At 43.2% G+C, this 21,599-nt stretch overlaps 1 protein-coding gene across 1 annotated transcript in view; it reads right to left on the bottom strand.

The window, feature by feature from the left end:
* The window catches only part of Nmnat2 (nicotinamide nucleotide adenylyltransferase 2), a 144,305-nt gene that overhangs the window by 33,266 nt on the left and 89,440 nt on the right, over window positions 1-21,599 (bottom strand). Inside the window, exon 2 of the mRNA XM_047521701.1 lies at window positions 783-871. Within this exon, the coding sequence (XP_047377657.1) occupies window positions 783-871 (89 nt within the window). The remainder of the gene's footprint in view (window positions 1-782; window positions 872-21,599) is intronic.

Genomic DNA, 21,599 nt, shown 5'->3' with positions numbered 1-21,599 from the left:
CTGGGGGTCCCTCTGTTCCCCACAGCACCCCCGGAACGGCAGCCCAAGCCAGCTGTGACAGAAGTGCAGCCTGTGTTTGGCGGTGAGAGGGAACGAGAGCTGTGACCCCTTTACTTGTCCATCTGCCACACAGACAGCCATGGAGTGGCGGAGGGGAAGGAAAGAGGAAGATGGATGCGCGGAGGGTACCAGCCCCACGGGGCTGATAAGCCTCAGCTTATGAGGCAGCTGGTGCGTGCCCTGCACAGCGGGGACACCCAACTCAGCAAATGGTGCCTGGTCTCATGGCACAGTCGGGCAGCACAGGTGACGTCCCCAGAGCCTACCACGTGTGTCTGAGGGAGGAAGGGGAATGACCAGGGAAAGGGCTTGAAGGGAGGTCAGGACCAGCAAGAGAATTTTAAATCAGATTTTTAAAGGCACAGGCTGTTTTCTCCTAAAATCCCAGCAAGGACTTGCCCAGTGCTGCTCAACCCATAACCAGGCGCCAATCTGGCATTGAGGCCAAGGCACAAGAAGCGGGCGTGCCCGCTCCTCTTCTGATGAGCTGCCTGGGCATGGCGCTGTGTGTGGCGGCCTGTCTCTGGCAGCAGTTGCTCCCAGCTGCTGCCCCAACACCCACTCATTCAGGTCTGACTGACGTCCTGAATGGGGCTCCTGAACTCTCTCATATTTTGCATTTCCAAGAATCTTAGCCACGAGGACAATGGGGGCAGTTTTATGCAGAGGAGCATCAGGTGAGAGGGAGGGAGAAGGAGCAGAGGGCAGAGGAAGGGACCCACCTGTTTTCCATAGGAGTCGTGGACCGGGGAGACGATCCCACCAATCACGATAAACCTTCCAGTCTTGTGCAGATAATCCCTGGCTCTCTCTAATTAAGAGAAGAAAATCGCACATGACAAAGAGGAAAGGTGTGGATTAAAGGTGATAATTGAAATCAATATGTTCAGCTCTCTACTGCTAAGGCTTATTTCTTGCCATTTAAATAGGAAGTGTCAACTTTCAAAGCAAATGTTGGTAATTCAAAAGGTTATGGAAGCCCCTGGAGCGAGAGGATTTAGAACTCGAGGGGATTAATCCAGTCTTAAAGGTTCTCTGTCGGAGGGGCCTGATGAGGCTTTAAGACAAACACCTCATTAAGAGTCATTAGAGCGACTGGTTGGAATTCATTTCTATTGTCACTTGCAGAAATTCCAATGAGGAGCAGTAGTTTAACAAGAAAGAGGAAAAAAAGCCTCCTTATGATATGAAAGATGTGCTGATTGCTTCATCTAGTTACTCAGAGGAGAAAAACCAAAACAAATTTAAAGGACCTCATACATAATTATGAAGAATTGCAAGTTCACCATCTTTGCCCTTGGTTGAGAAAACAGTTTGGCCAGAGCAAAGTCTTTTTTCCCTTGGAAGGAATGTGATAATGCTCATCCAAATTTATCAGACAAGCTCAATTGTATTTTCACGACAAAGCATAGCAAACTAGGAAGGAGCTGAAAGTCTAGCCATGTTGTTCTTCCAAGGGGGCTCCTTGTACAAATCCCAACAGGGCCTGAGCTTGCATCCCTGGAGAAAGGGCGTGGATCTCATAGTGAGGGACTGTGGAGGTGAAAGAGGGCCCGGCCAGTGGAGGCTGACTGAGCACTTTATAAGCATTTTCCAGAATTGCCTGACTGACTCTCTCAATGCTTAAAAATAATTCTCACCACATTTGCTTCTTTTTACTCTTTCAATGTGAAATCTCTTTGATTAAAAAAAAAAAAAGAGACACTATTTTGAGCACAGTTTTAGATTTACAAAATATTTGCGCAGATTGTACATAGAATTCCATATACTCAGCCCTCCTCCTTTGACCTCCCCACCTAACAGTATCCCCCATTGTATTGATAATCTTGTACTAGGATGGAGCATTTGCTACACCTGATAAATCAATACTTACCTATTATTGTTAACTATTACTCTTGACTCACACTAATTCACCTGTGCTAAGAGCTCTACTCAGACCCACCATTATAACATCATACAGAATATCATTGCCCTAAATCTGCTGTGCTCCATCTATCCCTCCCCCCTGCTCACCTCAACCCCTGGAAACCACAGATCTTTTTAATCTTTCTAGAGATTTTCCTTTCCAAAATGCCATGTCACTGGAATCATGCATAGCCTCTTTAGACCGCCATTTTTTTTCCCATTAAGCAGTATGCATTTAAAGTTCTTCCATATCTCTGTAGGCCTTAACAAATCATTTCTTTTTATCACCAAATAAGATTTTATTATCTAGATACACCTCAGTTTGTTTACCCATCAATTTGCCAAAAGATATCTTAGTTGCTTCCAGTTTGGGGTGATTATAAATAAAGCTGACATAACATTCAGGTGCAGGTGTTCACATAGATGTAAGCTTTCAATTCAGTTGGGTAAACATGTAGAATGTGATCCTGGATCATATGGTTAAGGGTATGTTTAACTTTGTAAGAAACTGGCAAACTCTACCATTGTGCATTCCCACCAGCAGTGAAGGAGAGTTCCTGTTGCTCCACGTCCTCACCAACATTTCATATTGTTGGGTTTATGGATTTTAGTCATTCTAAAAGTAGTGTCACATTTGCTTTTTAAACGAGCAATCTTATTTCCCTTGTTTCCAAGTCTTACGCTGAGGCCAAGTTCAAGGCCTTGTAATAAAACTCTTCTGATATTTGAATGAATTCCGCAGCCCAGCTTCCCTTCTCTCGGCTCTTCACATCCCAATCTTCCTCACAGTCACGTACATCTGACCCTTGGTGTCTGAGGCCCTCTTCTGCAATCAGCCAGGCCTTCCTTACTCACCTTCCCTCCAAAAAGTCCCCTCTCCTTACTCTTCCCTCACCCAAGCACTTCATTAGAAGCCCTGCTCAACTCCACTCCAGCCTGCCTGCTCTGTCCCATGTCCCCCTCCTCTGGACTTTCTGCCCTACTACTTCCTATGCACTCAGTCCAAGGGGCCTGGAAATTGTCTCTGATTTTGTCCTAATTTCTCTTGAGTTTCTTAAAGATAGGGCTCTTCTTTACTGTAGGTAAGAGGTCCCCAAATCAGGCCCAAGGACATGTGCAGTGAACACAGGAGTGAGAAGCAAGCTGAGCATGAAATGATTTGCGTTCAGCTGCATGGAGGTCAAACAGTGATACTACCTTTTGAGCCACTGTGAGGGTTTAAGAAAACACAACTGTGGTCCAAGCATGGTCCAGTTTGTCACCCATGCTAAAGACTTCTTTGACTCTTAAGCACTTAGCACAGCGACTTATTTATTGAGCAGTGGATGCTCAGTAAATGCTCACACCCAGAATGCTTATGAAGCTGCCTGTCCCTATTCTTGCTTCTCTAGGGTGTCCTTCTGCTGAGTCACCTTGGTTCAGAGAGCTGCCCACTCCATTCCTCAGACCACACTCCAGAATTTCCAAGGAAATCCATCACACCAATGGGTTGCCTTACAAGCTGTCTTTTCTCCTGGCCATGACAAAGAGCCCCTTCTCCTGGCAAAGATTCAACATTCACTTCCTTCAAAAGAGGCCATTGAACTGTTGGAATGAGCCCAACCTATAACCCTGATCTAAAATAGTTAAACCCAGAAGAGTCATTGTGATCATGCAGTGCAATTCAATTTAGTAAATGTTTATTGAGCATAAAAACAGATGCTACAGAGATGTGAGGGTAAAGAGGACTTTATTTATTATTCTTCAAAGGTTCACATAATAGGAAAATAGAAAGTCATACTGATTGTTCTAATGAGGCTTGAATTGGGGTGAGTGCTACAGCAGTGGCTTTCAATGTTCTTATTTTACTACAACCTACAGTCTGAGATGCATTTAAATCATGACACAAATGAATATTTAACTAGAGCAAATTACAAGACCCTCATTAGAGTACTACACATTGCTATTCTCTAGTGTGTTCTAGTCTAGTAATCAAACATTTAAATAAAAAGCTAGTCATGACCTATTAGCGGGTGGCAAAGCTATGGTTTGAACCCCTGTGTGCCAGAGTTGAGATGCCAAGAGGAAGGAGAAAAAGAATAGGAAAAATTCATTTTTCCTGTGGGGGCATTGAGAAAGACTTCTTGGAAAAAGTTCACTTTTAATTTGAACATGAAGAAAGATAGAGCTTCAATAGACAAAGTGAAGGCTGGCCTTCTAAGCAGAGAGAGGAATTCCAGCTGACGTGCCGAAATTGTACAGCGAAAAGCAGGCCTCCCCAGCAAGTTTAGTCTCAGCACTGTGGTTGGGCCATGGTTGGCCTGTAGTAGTGGGGGCAGTGAGTGAGGGCAAGGGAAGAGTGCTGTGGGCTAAGGAAGTTGGATTCAAACTGCTGAGGACCCCGAAAACCAGGTCAAGGGGTATGACCTTTACCCCAGGGATGACGTTCCATCAATATATATTTTGTGCACTCTTTGCGTGGGAACCACCTGGGAGTCGGACCCTGAAAGGCAGATTTGAGGTCCTAAGTCCAGAGTTGCTGAACCAGAGAATCTGAGGTTAGGACTTAACATTCTGCATTTTTAAGTAGTTTTTCCAGGTGATTCTCCTATTCTGGAAAGTTTGAGAACCATAAACATACATAGACAACAACCATGTAGTTGCCCTGTAAGGACAACAGGGAATCATTGAAGGATATCAAACAGGGATGTGACATGCTTTGAGTTGAAAGAAAAATTGACAGAAGGCATAGTGAAAGTGGCAAAAACTGTCTAGGGTGTCAAAGATCTATTTTAAAAGAGATAAAAATACAAAGCATGGTGGCACATGCTGGTGATCCCAGGGATTTGGGAGTCTGAGCCAGGAGGATCCCAAGATGGAGGCCATCCTGGGCAACTTGATGATGTCTCATCTCAGACAAAAAAAGCATGGGACGTGTAGCTCTGGGGCAGAGCACTTGCCTGGCAGACCAAGGTTCAATCCCCAGCATCGTACTCACACACAAAGAGACAGTCATTCCAAGATGGAAATGTTGATGTGGGTAGATGAGGGAGATGACCCATGGAAACTTCCCAGAAAATGCTAAGGGACCACAGAAAGCAGGATTTACTCCTCTGTCCAGATATTTTTGTCTTGTTTTGCCTCTGGGCTTTCCAGCTGGACACATCACAGTCATGCCACACAAGCGTCCATATTTTAAACTATGTCTTTATAAAATTTTACTAATAGTCCTAGGTTTAAACTCTGCTGTTTGCTAGTTGTCTTGTTGTTCTCTGTCTTGAATGGAATGTAAAGGAAGAAAGAACTGGCACTCAGCTAAACAAAAGTGACCGGAAAACATCCAGGGATTCTCTTTCCTTGTTTCCCAAAGATATTCCAAATGCCTGAAAAGTTTGCCTAGACAAACCCAGAACTGTGGTATCTTGGAAATGACACTGAACTTGGGATAAGAAGACTTTTAGATCTTGGGCAAGGCACTTAATTTCTCTGATTCTTAAGTTCCATATTTAAAAAAAAATATTTTTAGTTATAGATGAACATAATACCTTTTATTTATTTTTATGTGGTGCTAAGGATTGAATCAAGTGCCTCACATGTGCTAGGCAAGCTTTCTACCACTGAGCCACAACCCCAACCCATAAGTTCCATATTTTTAAAATGCCTTCTTTGCAAAGCTGTTATGAGGATCAACTCAAATTGTGACTATAAGCGTGCACAGTGCCCAGATGGTTTTACTAGAGGTTCCTATGAAACAATTAATGAATTACCAACTCTACAATAGAAAAGGAAGGAACACTTTCCAAATCATTTTGTGAAGCTAGTATTATCCTGATACCCAAACAAAACAAAACAAAACAAAAAAAACAAAAAAAAAAAAAAAAAGGAAAGGAAAGGAAGCTACAGACCAACATCACTTATGAATATATGTACATAAAAAATCCTTAACAAAATATTAGCAAATAGAATCCAGATACACATATAGAAAGAAAGAATTATATACCATGACCAAGATGCCTGGACTCCAGGAACACAAAGTTGTTTCACCATCTGAGCGTAATCTCCCATATTAACAGGAGAAAAATCACATGATCCTATCAGTTGATGCAGAAAAAGCAGTTGAAAAATTCAACCTTCATTTATGACAAAAATTGTCAGTAGAGTAGGAATAGAAAGGAACTTCCTTTACTTGATTAAAAAAAAATAGTTGCAAAAACCTACAACTAAAGTCATGCTTAATGGTGAAAGCCAGAGCTGGTTCTTTCCCCTTAAGATCAGGAGTAAGGCAGGGACCTCAGCTCTCACGGCTTTTGATACAGTACCAGTTTTCTAACAAGCACAGTAAAGTAAGAAAAGGAAATGAAGAACAGATGGATCAAAAAAAAAAAAAAAAAAAAAAAAGGGAAACTTAAAAAACCATCTGTATTTGTAGATGACATGATGGTTTACTTAGAACTCTCAAGAAATCCACAAGGAAACTCCTAGAACTAAGAAGTGAGTTGAGTTCAACATGCTCATAAGATACAAGATCCACATAAGAAAATGAATTCTATTTCTACATGCCAGCAACAAACACAGGGAAACTGAAATAAAAAATACAAGGCAACTTGTCACTCAAAAAAAATGAAATACTTAGGTATAAAGCTGTAAAAACAGATACACAACTTGTATGCTAAAAATTACAAAATGCTGATGAAAGAAATCAAAGATCTAAGTAAATAGCGCTCATGAATTCAAGAACTCAACACAATAAGGATGTTATTTTCCTCCCAGAATGATATATTAATTTCATGCATTTCTTATCAACATCTTGGCAAGATTTTAAGTGTATGAAGGAGCCCCAGGAGAGCTCATGTGCCCTGCTGTTGTCCTTCCACCATGTGAGGACACAGAGGTCTACGAGGAGCAGACTCTGACCAGACGTGGAATCTGCCAGCACCTTAATTTTAGACCCTCCAGCCTCTGGACTGGGAGCAATGAATTCGTGTGTTTTCTGTTACCCCATCTAAGGTATTTCATTACAGCAGCCCAAATGGACTAAGGTAGTAACCACTGTTGGAAACTGGGTGAAGGGCCTCTGGGATCTCTCTGTATTATGCTTGCAACTCCCGATGAATTGATAATTATTTCAAAACCAAAAAAAAAAAAATTTCTTTTTTTTTTTAATGCATGCTAACCTGACAAACCCTGCAATTATAAGGTGGTGATGTGCAAATCCAGGCCAGCGGCAAGCAAGTTGGTTCCAGCGGGGTGCTTCTGGAATTTCACCCTGCCCCTCCCTTTCCACTTTTGCTGCCCTCTGGATTGGAAGCTTTGGGGTGGCTATGGCATGGCAGGGTGTCCCTAAAGCTGTGCTTCTCACACTTTGATGTGCCTGTGAATCCTCTAGGGGTCTTGTTAGAAAGTAGCTTCTTATTCTGCAGGTATGGGGTGGAGCCTGAGATCAAAGCTGAGCCTAGGGTAAGGAGGCAGGGTGAGATGATTCCAGCATGGGGGTCAGAGCCTGCCTTTGTTTAAAATGTTGGTATTTTGCTCATCACAAATTTTTTTTGCATTACTTGTGATATTTTAAGTGTTTATCGCAATTATGGAGCATTTGGGTGCTCCTTTAAACTTTGCACTAGAGGGGCATCCCCCTCCCTCACCTAAGTTGCACCCTTGCCTGAGAATGAGCATTTCTAACTGTAAGGAAAATCCCACGAGACCACGCCGGACACGGGAAATCACATAAGGGAGTTTATTAAGCAAACAGAGTGTCTCCCTGCAGGGTAAGAGAGAAAATGAGAGGAAAAGAAACAGGAAAGAGAAAGGGCGTGCTAGAGAGAGTGGAAAGCGAGGAGGAGGAAAAGCAAGTGTGTAGGAGAGAGAAGCAAGAAGGGAAAGATGGCAATTGAATTCCGCTGGGCTAACAGGGGACCAATATCGGAGAAGGATACTTGCAAGCTGACTGATGAACCAATAGCTAGGCAGGATGTTCACAGACTGACAAGTGGTTGGGAGGCGGGGAAAATGGCTACACCAGAAAGGGCCCGGGAGCAGCTTTATACATTACATTAACAATCTCCCCAAAGAGGCCAACTCTGCAAGACTACATTTTGTATAGTAAAGACTAAAGATAGGTGGAGCAGCCCCCTGCAATGTGGACTGGGGTTGGGGGAAGGCTTTACTTCCTCTCCCACTGGGCCACCACCTCCACCTTGCATGACAAAGGCTTTTCTGGACATTGGCAGGAAACCAGCCCATTGGCAGAGCTGCAGCTTGGGCCCTGGAATTTAATTTCATGCCAGACCTCCAAAATGTAGTCTATTTTTGTCCACCAGTTCTGTTCCAGGGAAGGAGCCAAATTGCTCCAATATTTTACACTCAGGTCTGACCTGTGCTTGGTTTATTTGGTCTTCGCTCCTATTCTCATGTAGGAGGAGCCAGCCCCCAATCACCAGCAGCATTTCTGTGTCCTGCCCTCAAGACCCTGAGGGTCCATTATGTCCCATGACTTATGCCAGGTCACTTGGACCCAGGTAATTCCTCCTTCCTGGTAGCCAGTGCTGGACTGACCTGCCAAGACAGACATGACACAGAGGATTTTTCTGTTAATAAAAATTCATGGGACAGACATACCTTGGCTGTTGGCTATGGTGCGTAATCTCCTCTCTCTCCTCTCCCCTTCCAGGGAGTTAATGGGGGAAACACTGGTCAGGGCATCAATACTAACTCAATTTTTCCTCTCCAGTTGCAATTAGAAATGACCCCTTCTCAGCTGTCTTCTCAGCTGGAGTTGTCTGTATCTTCCTTGTTTGTGAATTTCATAAAGGCTGTGTGGATTTGTAAACATTCTAAATTGTAGAAAAATCAAACACTGGATACTAAAGGAAGAAATCAGGCTGAGTCCCTCTAGGAGAGTTATCGCTGCTTAAGGACTAAAGGGAAAAAGTGTAAAGGAGTCTTAGCCTTCCCTGCGGCCACCAGACTGAACCTTGAATGTCCCCTATCAGTATGTGATGAGTGTTTATTATGTTTAAGGCTCTGAGCCAGTTGCTCTGAGGGATCCAGAGAAACAGGACATACCTCTCATCTCCAAGGAGTCTAGATTTTTGATGAGTGGACACAGCATAGATAATAGAAGCCAAAATGAACAGCAGGGACATTCAGTGACATGGGACTTCGGAAGGGAGCTATCCCAGTGGGATGGGTAGCCGCCTTTAAACACACGAGTTTAAGCTGGGACCTGCCAATGGATAGCTGAAAGAGGAAGGTGTACTAACCATATCTTTTTATTTTCTGCTTTCTTTTTTTTCTCTCCTAGTGCTACTGGGGATTGAACCCAGGGGTACTTTTAACACTGAGCTACATCCCCGACCCTTTTTAAAACGTTACATTTTGAGACAGGCTCTTACTAAGTTGCCCAAGCTGGACTTGAACTTGAGATGCTCCTGCCTCAACCTCCCAAGTAGCTGGGATCACAAACAGGAGCCACCATGCCTGGCTTTCTTCCTGTATTCTGAGGCTTTCACAACTGGGACCCCGCTCACTCTGGAGGACTGCTCCTCTCCAGGCAGTTTCTAGAGACAGTAAACTCTGGGCCCTTGAACACATCTCTTTCGTGCAAACTAACCGATCCACACAACCCAGCCAGGGCCACTCTTCCACTGCCCTGATCACCCTGAGCCAGGTACCAAACAACCAGAGGCAATCCCTATGCCCCAGAGCCTGCTGAATGTACCAGCTAGCCACGCCTCAGCCTGCAGAGCCTGCCTCGCTTGCTCTTCCCCTAGAAACCACAAAAAGCACTTTGGCCCATGTCTCCCCCATTCCCTTGGTCTCCTGGCCGACCCTGGTGCTTCCCTGTTGACCCCCTGGGCAGGGTACCCCTTCTTCTTGGGATCTGTGAATGGAACAGACTTCATTTTCAACAGCATTCATTTCTCCATCTGGTGGCCTTGCCATCCCTAAAAAACACCAAAACCTTCATTTTCAATCAGAAGGAAGACATTCATTCCAGGGGACAAAGCAATGTGAACAGATGCACAATCAGGGATGGAGTCTCTAGGTCTACGGGAAGCTCCATTTCTTGGCCTTCTTTGTTTGAAAAAGCAGTGATGCCTAATGAGATGGAAATGCTCATTACCCTGATCTGATCATTATACATTATATATATGTGTGTGTGTGTGTGTGTGTGTGTGTATCAAATTAACACACTGCACCCCATACAATTATTTTCAATTGGAAATTTAAAAAATGATGATCAGAAAAGAAAAAAAGTAACAATGTCACTTTCATCCATTGTCACTAAGGGTGTCTCACAACCCGGAGTAGTTTTCTGGGTCACCTGCTAGTTCCAGATCCTCCGGTGCCAATCTGAAGAGTTTGGGGAAGAAGGGAGCTGGGAGATCCCATTCTCCTGGGTGGGTGAAATGGATGAAACAGATGCTCATGCCAGTACCTCCCTCATTAAGTGGTTCAGTCTACACCTTAAAGCAATTTTCAAGTGAAAATTCTACTCAACACAAAATAATGAAAGGGTAAGCATTGCCTCTGACATCTGACTCATAGGTGGGACCGTGGGTGCTTCCATGGCATCCCCTGGACAGGATTAGCTGAGTGGACCGAGGACTCCAATAAGCACAGGCCAGTTATGGATTTGTCCCTCCAAGAGGCCATTAGCTTTGCTCCCCCTCGCAGGGCTGGCCATCTGCAGATGCTCACCTTCACACCTCAGAGGACCTAGAGGACAGAACACCAGCACAGTGCTCTCTCTCCTTCCTTGGACCCACGACACCTGACTATAGAAAAAGCAATGACATACAAAGTCCCTGGAGGTTACAGGTCACTGTTTCTTCTTGAGCGTGAAAGGCCTCTTTGGGATCCTGTTTCTCCAACTCAGGAAGGCAAGGGATGAAAGTTAGATTTTCATAGGGGACGATGGGGCGTCCAGATCTGGTGTGTTCTTCTGCCCAGTCTCTGTGGCCAGTGGAGAAGCAGCAGAAGAGGGGGGTGTGGTTGGGATGCATGTGGAGATCAGCGTGAGGCATCTAAGCAGACACCCAGGCACAGAGCAGTCGGCCAAGAAGGTGCACTGGAGACCTAGAATCCAGTTTTTAAAATATCTCTGCCTCCCTTCAGCTGCCTTGGTCCCACTGCATGCTCCTCAGGCTGGCTGAACTCACCAGAGAAAGTACAAATGCTTCCCAGAACCCCTCGAATCTTGACCTTCCTCCAGGTCCCCATCTCCAGTTCTTCTTTGGATTTTTGCAGCCACAGCTTCTAGTCCTGCGCTGGCTGTCCAGAAGTGACGTGGAGGGCACACTGCTCCCTCATCACCGTGGATCTTATTATTTTTCCCTCCCCCCGCCCCTCCCACCCCTCTTTTCCCTCTTTCCTTCCTCCATTCTTGCCCCCCTCCCACCACCCCACTATGTGTCATCATCCGCTTATCAGCGAGATCATTCGTCCTTTGGTTTTTTGAGATTGGCTTATCTCACTTAGCATGATATTCTCCAATTTCATTCATTTGCCTGCAAAGGCCATAATTTTATTATTCTTTATGGCGAAGTAATATTCCATTGTATATATATGCCACAGTTTCTTTATCCATTCATCAATTGAAGGGCATCTAGGTTGGTTCCACAATCTGGCTATGGTGAACTGAGCAGCTATGAACATTGATGTGGCTATATCTCTGTAGTATGCTGATTTTAAGTCCCTTGGGTATAGGCCAAGGAGTGGGATAGCTGGGTCAAATGGTGGGTCCATTCCAAGTTTTCTAAGGAATCTCCACACTGCTTTCCAGAGTGGCTGCACTAATTTGCAGCCCCACCAGCAATGTATGAGTGTACCTTTTACCCCACATCCTCTCCAACACCTATTGTTGCTTATATTCTTGATAATTGCCATTCTAATTGGAGTGAGATGGGATCTTCGTGTAGTTTTTTTTATTGTAAACAAATGGGATACATGTTGTTTCTCTATTTGTACATGGAGTAAAGGCATACCATTTGTGTAATCATAAATTTACATAGGGTATTGTTGTTTGATTCATTCTGTTATTTTTTTCCTTTCCCCCACCCCTCCCACCCCTCTTTTCCCTCTATACAGTCCTTCCTTCCTCCATTCTTGCCACCCTCCTTAACCCTAACCCTAAACCTAACCCTAACACTAACGCTAACCCCTCCCACCCACCATTATATGTCCTCATTCGCTTATCAGCGAGATCATTTGTCCTTTGGTTTTTTGAGATTGGCTTATCTCACTTAGCATGATATTCTCCAACTTCATCCATTTGCCTGCAAATGCCATAATTTTATCATTCTTTATGGTGGAGTAATATTCCATTGTATATATATGCCACAGTTTCTTTATCCATTCATCAATTGAAGGACATCTAGGTTGGTTCCACAGTCTGGCTATGGTGAATTGAGCAGCAATGAACATTGATGTGGCTGTATCTCTGTAGTATGCTGATTTTAAGTCCTTTGGGTATAGGCCAAGGAGTGGGATAGCTGGGTCAAATGGTGGTTCCATTCTAAGCTTTCTAAGGAATCTCCACACTGCTTTCCAGAGTGGCTGCACTAATTTGCAACCCCACCAGCAATGTATGAGTGTACCTTTTTCCCCACATCCTCGCCAATGCCTATTGTTGCTTGTGTTCTTGATAATCGCCATTCTAATTGGGGTGAGATTTGCATTTCTCTTATTACTAGAGATGTTGAACATTCTTTCATATATCTGTTGATTGCTTGTACATCTTCTTCTGTGAAGTGTCTGTTCATTTCCTTACCCCATTGGTTGACTGGATTATTTGTATTCTTGGTGTAGAGTTTTTTGAGTTCTTTACGTATTCTGGAAATTAGCGCTCTAGTATGAGTGGCAAAGATTTTCTCCCACTCTGTAGGCTCTCTCTTCACATTACTGATAGTTTACTTTGCTGGAGAGAAAGCTATTTAGTTTGAATCTATCCCAGTTATTGATTCTTGCTTTTATTTCTTATGCTATGGGAGTCCTGTTAAGGAAGTCTGATCCTAAGCCAACAAGTTGAAGATTTGGACCTACTTTTTCTCCTATAAGATGCAGGGTCTCTGGTCTGATTTCAAGGTCCTTGATCCATTGTGGGTTGATTTTTGTGCAGGGTGAGAGATAGGGGTTTAGTTTCATTCTGTTGCATATGGATTTCCAGTTTTCCCAGCACCATTTGTTGAAGAGGCTATCTTTTCTCCATTGCATATTTTTGGCCCCTTTGTCTAGTATGAGAAAATTGTATTTATTTGGGTTTGTGTCTGTGTCCTCTATTCAGTACCATTGAATCACTGTAGATCTTATTTGTTCCACTACCTCTAGCTTGAGAGAATTCAAGTCCCTTTGTCTTCAGGGCTGAGAAGTGATTTATGACCTCACTTTCCACCTGTCACTTCTGACAGGCCCTGCGGAGTAAACCAGCCCTGAGGAGTCACGCCAGAAGTGTGGCCCCATCAAATCCTATCCCCTGCAAAAACCTCCCAGATTCCCAATTCCCACCCAGGCTCCTAAACCCAGGCTTCTGGCTTCTTAGAGTTCACTCATTGTTGAAAAAGATTTTTTAAAATATATATTTATTTCTTCAGAAGTGGAAAGTTAAATATATGTGTAAAAATATGATACAAACTAAATATATACACAAAAATATGACACGAAATGAAGTTCTCCCTTCAGCGAGACTCAAAAACACAGAGAGAGAATTATTTTAGAAACCCACAGACTGTAATTCTAAATTTAACTGGGTGGGTGGGTGGACTGGAGCGGGGGATAAGATGGAAGGTGAGGGGGAAGGACTAAAGACAGGAAGAGGGCGCATGTTGCAGAAAGCCCACCATGTCTTGGTGTTAGGGGACAGCTCTGTCACCTGCGTGGAATTCGACTCTATTTTTAACCACAAGTCTATTTCCCATACCTTATTAACCTTTTAGAGGCTGAGGCAGGAAAATGGCAAGTTCAAGACCAGCCTGGGCAACTTAGTGAGACTCTGCTCAGAATAAAATAAAAGGGGCTGGGAATGTAGCTCCAGGGTAGAGTCTTGTCCATCATGTGTGAGGACCCAGATTCCACCCCCAGGACCACAAAAAGAAACATTGCTTTGCCCTAAAAAATGCTACTGGGAAAACACTAGCTTTTACAGCTTTATTATTGGTATTCCTCTTCCCTTTCTACTTTCCCAAGAAGAAATACTTTTCCACAAACAGGAGATACTTTCTAGGGTAACCAACTGTCTGAATTTGCTGGAGACTTTCTTGGTTTTAGCACAAAAAGCCCCACATCCCAGCAGACTATAGTCCTTTGACCATGGTTGGATGGCCAAATAAGAGCCCTCCAAGGATATTCACCTGGAATCTGTGAATGTTACCTTTACATGGCAAAAGGGACTTTGCCCATGTAATTTAAAGATCTTGAGATGAGGAAATTATCCTGTATTTTATCTGAATGGGCCCAATGTCATTATAAAAGGGGTGCTGCTGGCTTAGAAGCGGAAAGGAGGGGCCATAATACAAGACAAGCAGAAGACCCCTGGAGACCGCAAAAGATGAGGGAACAGATTTTCCAGAGAGAACACACCTGGATTTGTTGTTGTTGTTATCATTTTAATTTTTGGGTTTTTTTGGGCTGGGGATTAAACTCAACCACTGAGCCACATCCCCAGCCCTATTTTTGTATTTTATTTAGAAACAGAGTCTCACTGAGTTGCTTAGTGCCTTGCTTTTGCTGAGTCTGACTTTGAACTAATAATCCTCCTGCCTCAGTCTCCTGAGTTGCTGGGATTATAGGCATGTGCCACCACACCCAACCCATTTTAAATTTTTATTGTATATTTCACACCTTGATTTTAAGAGTTCCAAAACTATAAGATATTAAATCTGTGTTGTTTTGCACCAATACGTTTTTGATCACTTATTATAGCAGCAACTGGAAACTAAAACAGTCAGTTAAATGCCCTCCCCCTCCCTTGACAAGGCTGCCCAATGAACTGGTGAAACATGTAGGCACAGAACCAAAGAACAGGTATGTACCCACTAGCACCAAAGTGAAGCAAGGAAGTCTACTCACAGAAGAATGTACCATGTGTAGGATTCTTTTGGAGACAAAGAAAGGACACCATTTAAAAATAATTCCATAAAGACCAAATTATATTGATATATTATGTGCATGTATGCAAATGGAACAAATCCCATCAATAGGTACAATTATAAAGCATCAATAAAATATTTGAAAAAATATAAAAGAACAAAAGTAATTCCAGCTGGACCTGATGATGCATGTCTGTAATCCTAGCACTGGGGAAGCTGAGGTGGTAGGATTGCTTGAGCCCAGGAGTTTGAGAGCAGCCTGGACAGCATAGTGAGACCCAGTCTACATATGTACATACATACATACAAAAATTCCATTGTTATTTTGTACTTCTCTCTAAAAACTTAAAATTAAGGAAATTCACAATAACCTATAAATACCCCAAAATAAACTTTTGTGATTCCTTAGGTTAGGACACTAACCCCCACCTAGGAGGCAATAGAGCATAAATTTATAGCCCCAGTTCAATCCTGCCCAGGTATTACTGACTGCATGACCTTGGGTTACCCAACTAGTTTCTGAGCCCACTCATCTCTACCCTGGAGTGATATTATCCGGCTCATAGGGTTATTACATGCAAAGAACTTAACAAAATATGAGCACTCAGAAAATGTTGGCCATGTTTTTATTTCCCATGGAAGTCCAACAACTCCTCTGGGGAAGAAGGCAGAGGAGGACCAGGAAAACTCAAAAAGCCTTAAAAAAATATGCAGCTTGCCAATGTGAGAACATTATGTCTAAGAAGTTGTGCTTTTGGCTAGCAAAGCTAGTCAGTGGCCCCCGAGGAGATGTTTTTCTTGGTGCTCACTGCTTCTATTGTCCTGTCCTCCCTTAGAGACAGCAGATGTTCCCCTCTGGGCCTGGGAAGCCATCTGCAGAGACAGAAGCCCTATTAGCAGACCCCGATCTTCACTCCTCTTTAAGGGAAACAAACAAAGGGCTCTGAGTACTGCCAGAGGAGCCCGGGTTAGGCCTGGTGCTGTGCTGCTCTCGGGCAGATTGGCACACTTTAGGGTAGCGGGTGTGTTCAGATGATGGATGGGAGAGAGCTGTGTGCAGGAAATGTCAGGCTGGCCCACTGCTCACCAGGTTATTGATTGAACTCTGCTGGCGGTAGGACAGAGGTTTCTGCTAGGACGGATGAGGTTGCTTTGAAAGGTTTCATTTGTCTTATGAAACTCTTGGAGCTCACAGAGAGTTTTGCGACTGACTTCTCTCCCAGCTGACCCGAAGGCGAGACTCTGGGAGACGCTGGCACAAAACGGTATTAAAACCACCTTTAGGATTATGACATGAAATAGGACACCATTGTTGTGTCAGTTAAGTGAAAACTCTTTTAGACATGATATTAATTAGTGAGGATGAGGGGGGAGTGTACACACTAGCACAGAGTTAGTGGGAGGAGAAATGGATAAAGCCTTTTAGGAGAGCAATATGACAGCCAGCATCCATCAAAATGACAAATGGGCACGACCTCTGACCTGGAAATTCTAGTTCCAGGAATCGATACTTCAGAAAATACTTGAGCATGTGCACAGAGATGGATTCAAGAGGATGCTTCACTTCAGCATTATTCATAAGAGTAACAAATCAGAACTAAATAAGAAAGCAGTTAAAATCACGGCACATATCACTGAAGAAATACTATGCAGCCATCGAAAATAATGGGGTAGATCTAACTGGTTTGGCGTGGGAAGATCTCCAAGACATACTTTTAGATGGGGGGAAAAATCAAGTCACGGTTAGCATAGTGGTACACCCTTGTAATTCCAGCTATTCAGGAGGTTGAGGCAGGAGGATCAAAAGTTTGAGGCCAGTCTGGGCCACTTAGAAAGACCCTGTCTCAAAATAAAAATTAAAAAGCAGGGTGGGCTGGGATATATCTCAGTGGTAGAGTGCCTGCCTAGCATACATGAGGCTCTGGGTACTATTCCCAGCATCGGAAGAAAAAAAAAAATCAAGTTACAGAACAATACCTATAGGTTGGTGACCTTTAAATAAAACTATGAGTGTAAGGTAACTTCGGCTGGTGACAAGAGCAGCAGTGAAGAAAATAAAACAGGAAGCATGTGAAGAGTGGCAGAGCCTGGGAGAAACTGCACATCGTCTCTCAGACAGGTGAGTCAGGCCATGTGGCCTTGGCACGGTGAGGACTGTGGGTTCCAGTCAGACATAAGGAGCAGGCCGGAAGGGGCTCCAGAGCCCTGGAATGAAACTTGGGGTTTTACTCTAAGCCCTTAGAGGGGGTTAAGCAGGAGAATGATCAAGTTACATTTGTGAAAAATTACTTGGCTGTTGGGTGGGGAATAAGGGTGGAGGCAGCGAGACCAACAGGAGCCCATTAAGAGAGCCCAGGAAGAAACAGCAGAGGCGCGAGCTCACCGGTCTCCAGACCTCCCACCGCTGACCTCTGAGTTAGAGACGTTCGTGAGCATCTTAAACTATTTGATAACAATATATTATTTTTAAAGGAAGAATGTCCACATTAAGTGGAGAGAACGGTCACACACCACATAACATCTAGTTGACAATGGACCACATCCACAGCGGTGATCCCGTGAAATCAGGTAGCCTCCTGACATTGTAACTGTCTGAGTTCATTTAAGTATACTCTATGATGTTTGTATAACCTGGAAATTGCCTAAGGAATATTTCTTAGAATGTATCCCTATCGAATAACAGATGACTGCATTTTAATAGAATTGAATTTTGTCACAGCTCATTAATTATGCAGATTATTTTGTTATACTCCTATGTGACCGGGGTGAATTTCACTCCTAGAACTCTACAGCGTATTCATCAACCTGGTGCTATACCCTTAATTTATAAAATGAGTGCGGGACTGTCCCCCCTGCCCTGCTCCACCCATTACAAAAGTCAGAAGGAGACCCAGGAACTATGGAAACCCAAAGGAATCCCATAAGGAGCATGGCCCCATATTCTCATGCTCATAAGGGTATCAAGCACGTGCATTAGCACAGTTCTCTCTCTGACTTTGGTTTGGTTCATTCTTTAGCTAAAGTTGCAGATGATTAGACTTTGTTTTTTTCACTCTAATTTAAAGCATTGCAAATATTTTCTCTCAGGTGAACCTTCTGGGAACTATTCTAAAAATATAGGGTGGACACCTGAAGAATCATGGAAACTTGCCCCAAGCAGTCCAAAGCTCTATTCTTGGAATGTAAAAGATGAATTCTGTGACCTTTTGCAGAGAGGGCAGTTTTAATTAGAGAGGGAAAAGAGACTGCCAGCATCTGTGAGTTTGGAGAGTTAGCCTGGGTGTGACTCAGATAGACTCTCCCAAACATTCTTGGGATGCCACATTCGCCTTTGTTCAAGACCAAGGTCTGGCAAACTGGATCTTCATATCTCTAAGTTAGTTTCCTGTACCTCCTGATCCAAGGACTACTTTAAAAAACTTCTTGTGTGAATAACCAGCACAGAATCTCTCATGGTTGCAGTGAGAACTAGCAACCTTTAACCCCTGTCTTCCAGAATGCCTCAGATTCTAGATCAACTCCTCCTCCCTGCACTAGCCTGAATCTGAATCCACTGCCACCTGGCCTGTGCTGGTCCCTCTCCTGAGTCCAGTGGTTTCCCAAGAAAATCAGAAAGACCCCTATTCATAAAGAGGTTCTAGATCCATCATCCTTAACCAGGGTTGATTTTGGTCCCCACCCCCAGGCACATTTGGCAATATTTGGAGACATTTTGGTTGTTAAGACTGGGATGGAAGAACAAATGGCATCTAGTGGGCAAAGTTCATGAATGCTATTAGATATCCTGTAGTGCACAAGACAATCCCGTAATAAAGAATTGTCTGGTCTAGTATGGTAATAGTGCTTTTAAAAATAGTAAGAGGCCATTGTTTTTCACCAGATTCCTGCACTGGACCTCACGGACCAGACTGAAATTCAAAATGGAGACATTCACGCTAAAGTTCCACATCACCAAGCTGAAACTAAGCTGTTTATCTGATCTGAGAAAGCAGAACTAGAGAGATTAACAGCCAAATTTCCCAAACAAGCCAGTTTAAATTGATATAATGAAGTTTTCTGTGCCTCAATCCTTTCACAGAAAAGGTTACTGAAAATAACCTGATGTTCACCAATCAGTTATTTTTCTGTCATTCTGTTTCCCTGACTCTGCCTTTCAAGGAAAATAACTTTGAAATGGCCAATCAGATTTTCATTTTTTGCTACTGCTTTCTTCAAGCTCTTTTCTGTCTATAAAACTAACCTCATCTGCTTGGCTCATCAGAACATTTATTCTGTTTTATGGAATAAAGTGTTGCCTTATTCTAGAAAAAAAAAATAAAGCCAAGCAAGATCTTTAAACTAAATTTCTGTAATTTTCTCCTTTGACAGATTCAAGGTCAAGAGAGCCTGTTCTAGGTACCAAGACTTCCATCTGAAGGTGAAGTGGAAACCAACAGGGCTAATGCAGGCGGAAGAGTCATGACCTGCCACTCTGTCACTTTTTAGCACAAGAGACTATTATTGGAAAAAGTGACCAAGTTGAATGATATTATGACAAATGTTCTGCATGCCAAAGGGGCTTCCAAGTGTCCACATGGGTTGTGAGCGATTGCTCCTAAGGCTCCTGCTCACCTGTGAGGCTGCTCTTTGAGATCTGCTCCTGCTGGGGGTGGGGAGGCCGCCATCTGGAACAGACTCCCACCTTCCGTCTCTCTTCTCTATCTGCTCCCTTCCCTTTGTTTGATGAGTCAAATCCCAGCCTCAGGCGTCAGGCCCCCAAGCTACTGGGCAGTTGGGGGTAATTCTTGGCCAAAGATCAATGGAAACCGTTTCTCCTTTTTTTTTTTTTTTTTATTTGTGGTGCTGGGGATTGAACCCAGGGCCTTGGGCTTGCGAGGCAGGCACTCTACCAACTGAGCTATCTCCCCAGCCCCCCTTTCTCCTTTTGGGCCCTTATTAATTAATTGGTCCTTTGTGAAAAAGCTGTGAGGGAATCATTCAGACAAGCAGCATCGAGAGGATTTCCAGCAATCTTCTATTTTCTAGATTTAAAATAATGTTATATAGTAATGGGGTAAGCTCATTGCCCTGGTTTCTTGGCTTTCTGCTGGCAGAGTTTATTTCCTCCTGAAAGTTCACCAGCAGAGACTTCTTTGTGTTTCCCCGCAGGGTGGACAGAGCTTATCCCCAGCTGTGCTCCTCAGCAGGACCTACTGCCTGTCTCTCAGGGGATCCTGGATGATTTGTTTTATCAGTGTCTATTAATGGTACACAATAACGAGTTTCATTGTGGCATATTTGAACATGTATGTAATATAATTTGACCAATCTCATTCCAAGTACATCCCTTCCTCTCCCTGACCCCTTCCTCTATCCTGATGGCTTCCTTCTATTTTCAAGAGATCCCTTGATGATTAATGGAAGTGAAATCTAGTTACTACTATTATTTTCTCATGCAGACCCGAGAAATGGGCTTCATTTCAGAACAAAGATGAGAGTTGTGCAATTCATCTCATACTTAAGGCGCTACACACACACACACACACACACACACACACACACACCGCACACCCTATACAATATACCCCACATATGACACACAGGCACACACATTCAAGTTCTGCCCAATTTAGCCACAACGAGTTTAGAAATTTAAACTCATACTATGAAAGAGAAAACTAGAGTATTTTTTTTTTGTAGGTACATTAGTTATAGGGGTTTTTTTTTGTAATTTTTTATTTCTAAACAATTTCATAATTATAAACACACTGTAGAAATGGGGCAAAGAACTCTCACACCCCATTCTCCTAGGTTCCTTGTGTGTCAATATCTTACCAAATTTACTTGGTTATTTTTGCTGTCTGTGTATTCATATTATTATTACTTTTCAAAGTATTTGATAGTAAACTATTTGCCTCTTTACTTATAATACTTCTGCATGTATTTCTGAAGAGAAAGGACATATTGGTGAGTTTAATGAGCTCCTCTCTTTCTAGTTGAAGAAAGGAAAACATTTGGCAAATTATCTGGAAGGCTGGGCCTACAGAATGGGATTTTCCAGGGACCTCCAGGTATATCTGCGTTCAGATCCTCACTAATTTTTCAGTGGTGTGATCGTGGACGCCTTCTTAGTTCCTCGTTTCTTCATCTGTAAAATGGGGCCTATGATTGTGCCTCTCTCACAGATTGCTGTGAGGATCAAATGAACTAAGTCACTAAATACAACCATGCCCAGACAGTCTGACCATGCACATGACACCCTGCTTGGTGACAACATTGCTTTATTACCAGAGACTATGATCTCTTTTTCTCTTCTCATGTTGTTGTAATTATTCAGGCTTATTATTCTTTTTAAAATATTTTTATTAGTGCATTATAGTTATATTTAATAGTGGGGTTCATTTTGACATAATTATACATACATGGAATATAATTTGCTCCAGCTCAGTTCCCAGCATTTCCTCCTTCTCGTGCTTATTATTCAGTATTTCTCCAGCCAGAGTCCTTTCCCCTGAGGCCTAGTCCCAGTTTTCACTGGGGGAGTCGTCACTGGACACATCTCCCTAATTTCTTTTCCCCCACCCTTCTTCC

Source organism: Sciurus carolinensis, chromosome 12 (genome assembly GCF_902686445.1).
Source record: "Sciurus carolinensis chromosome 12, mSciCar1.2, whole genome shotgun sequence".
Taxonomy (NCBI): Eukaryota; Metazoa; Chordata; class Mammalia; order Rodentia; family Sciuridae; genus Sciurus; species Sciurus carolinensis.
Note: the sequence above shows the minus strand (reverse complement) of the source record. Positions and strands in the feature narration are given on the sequence as shown.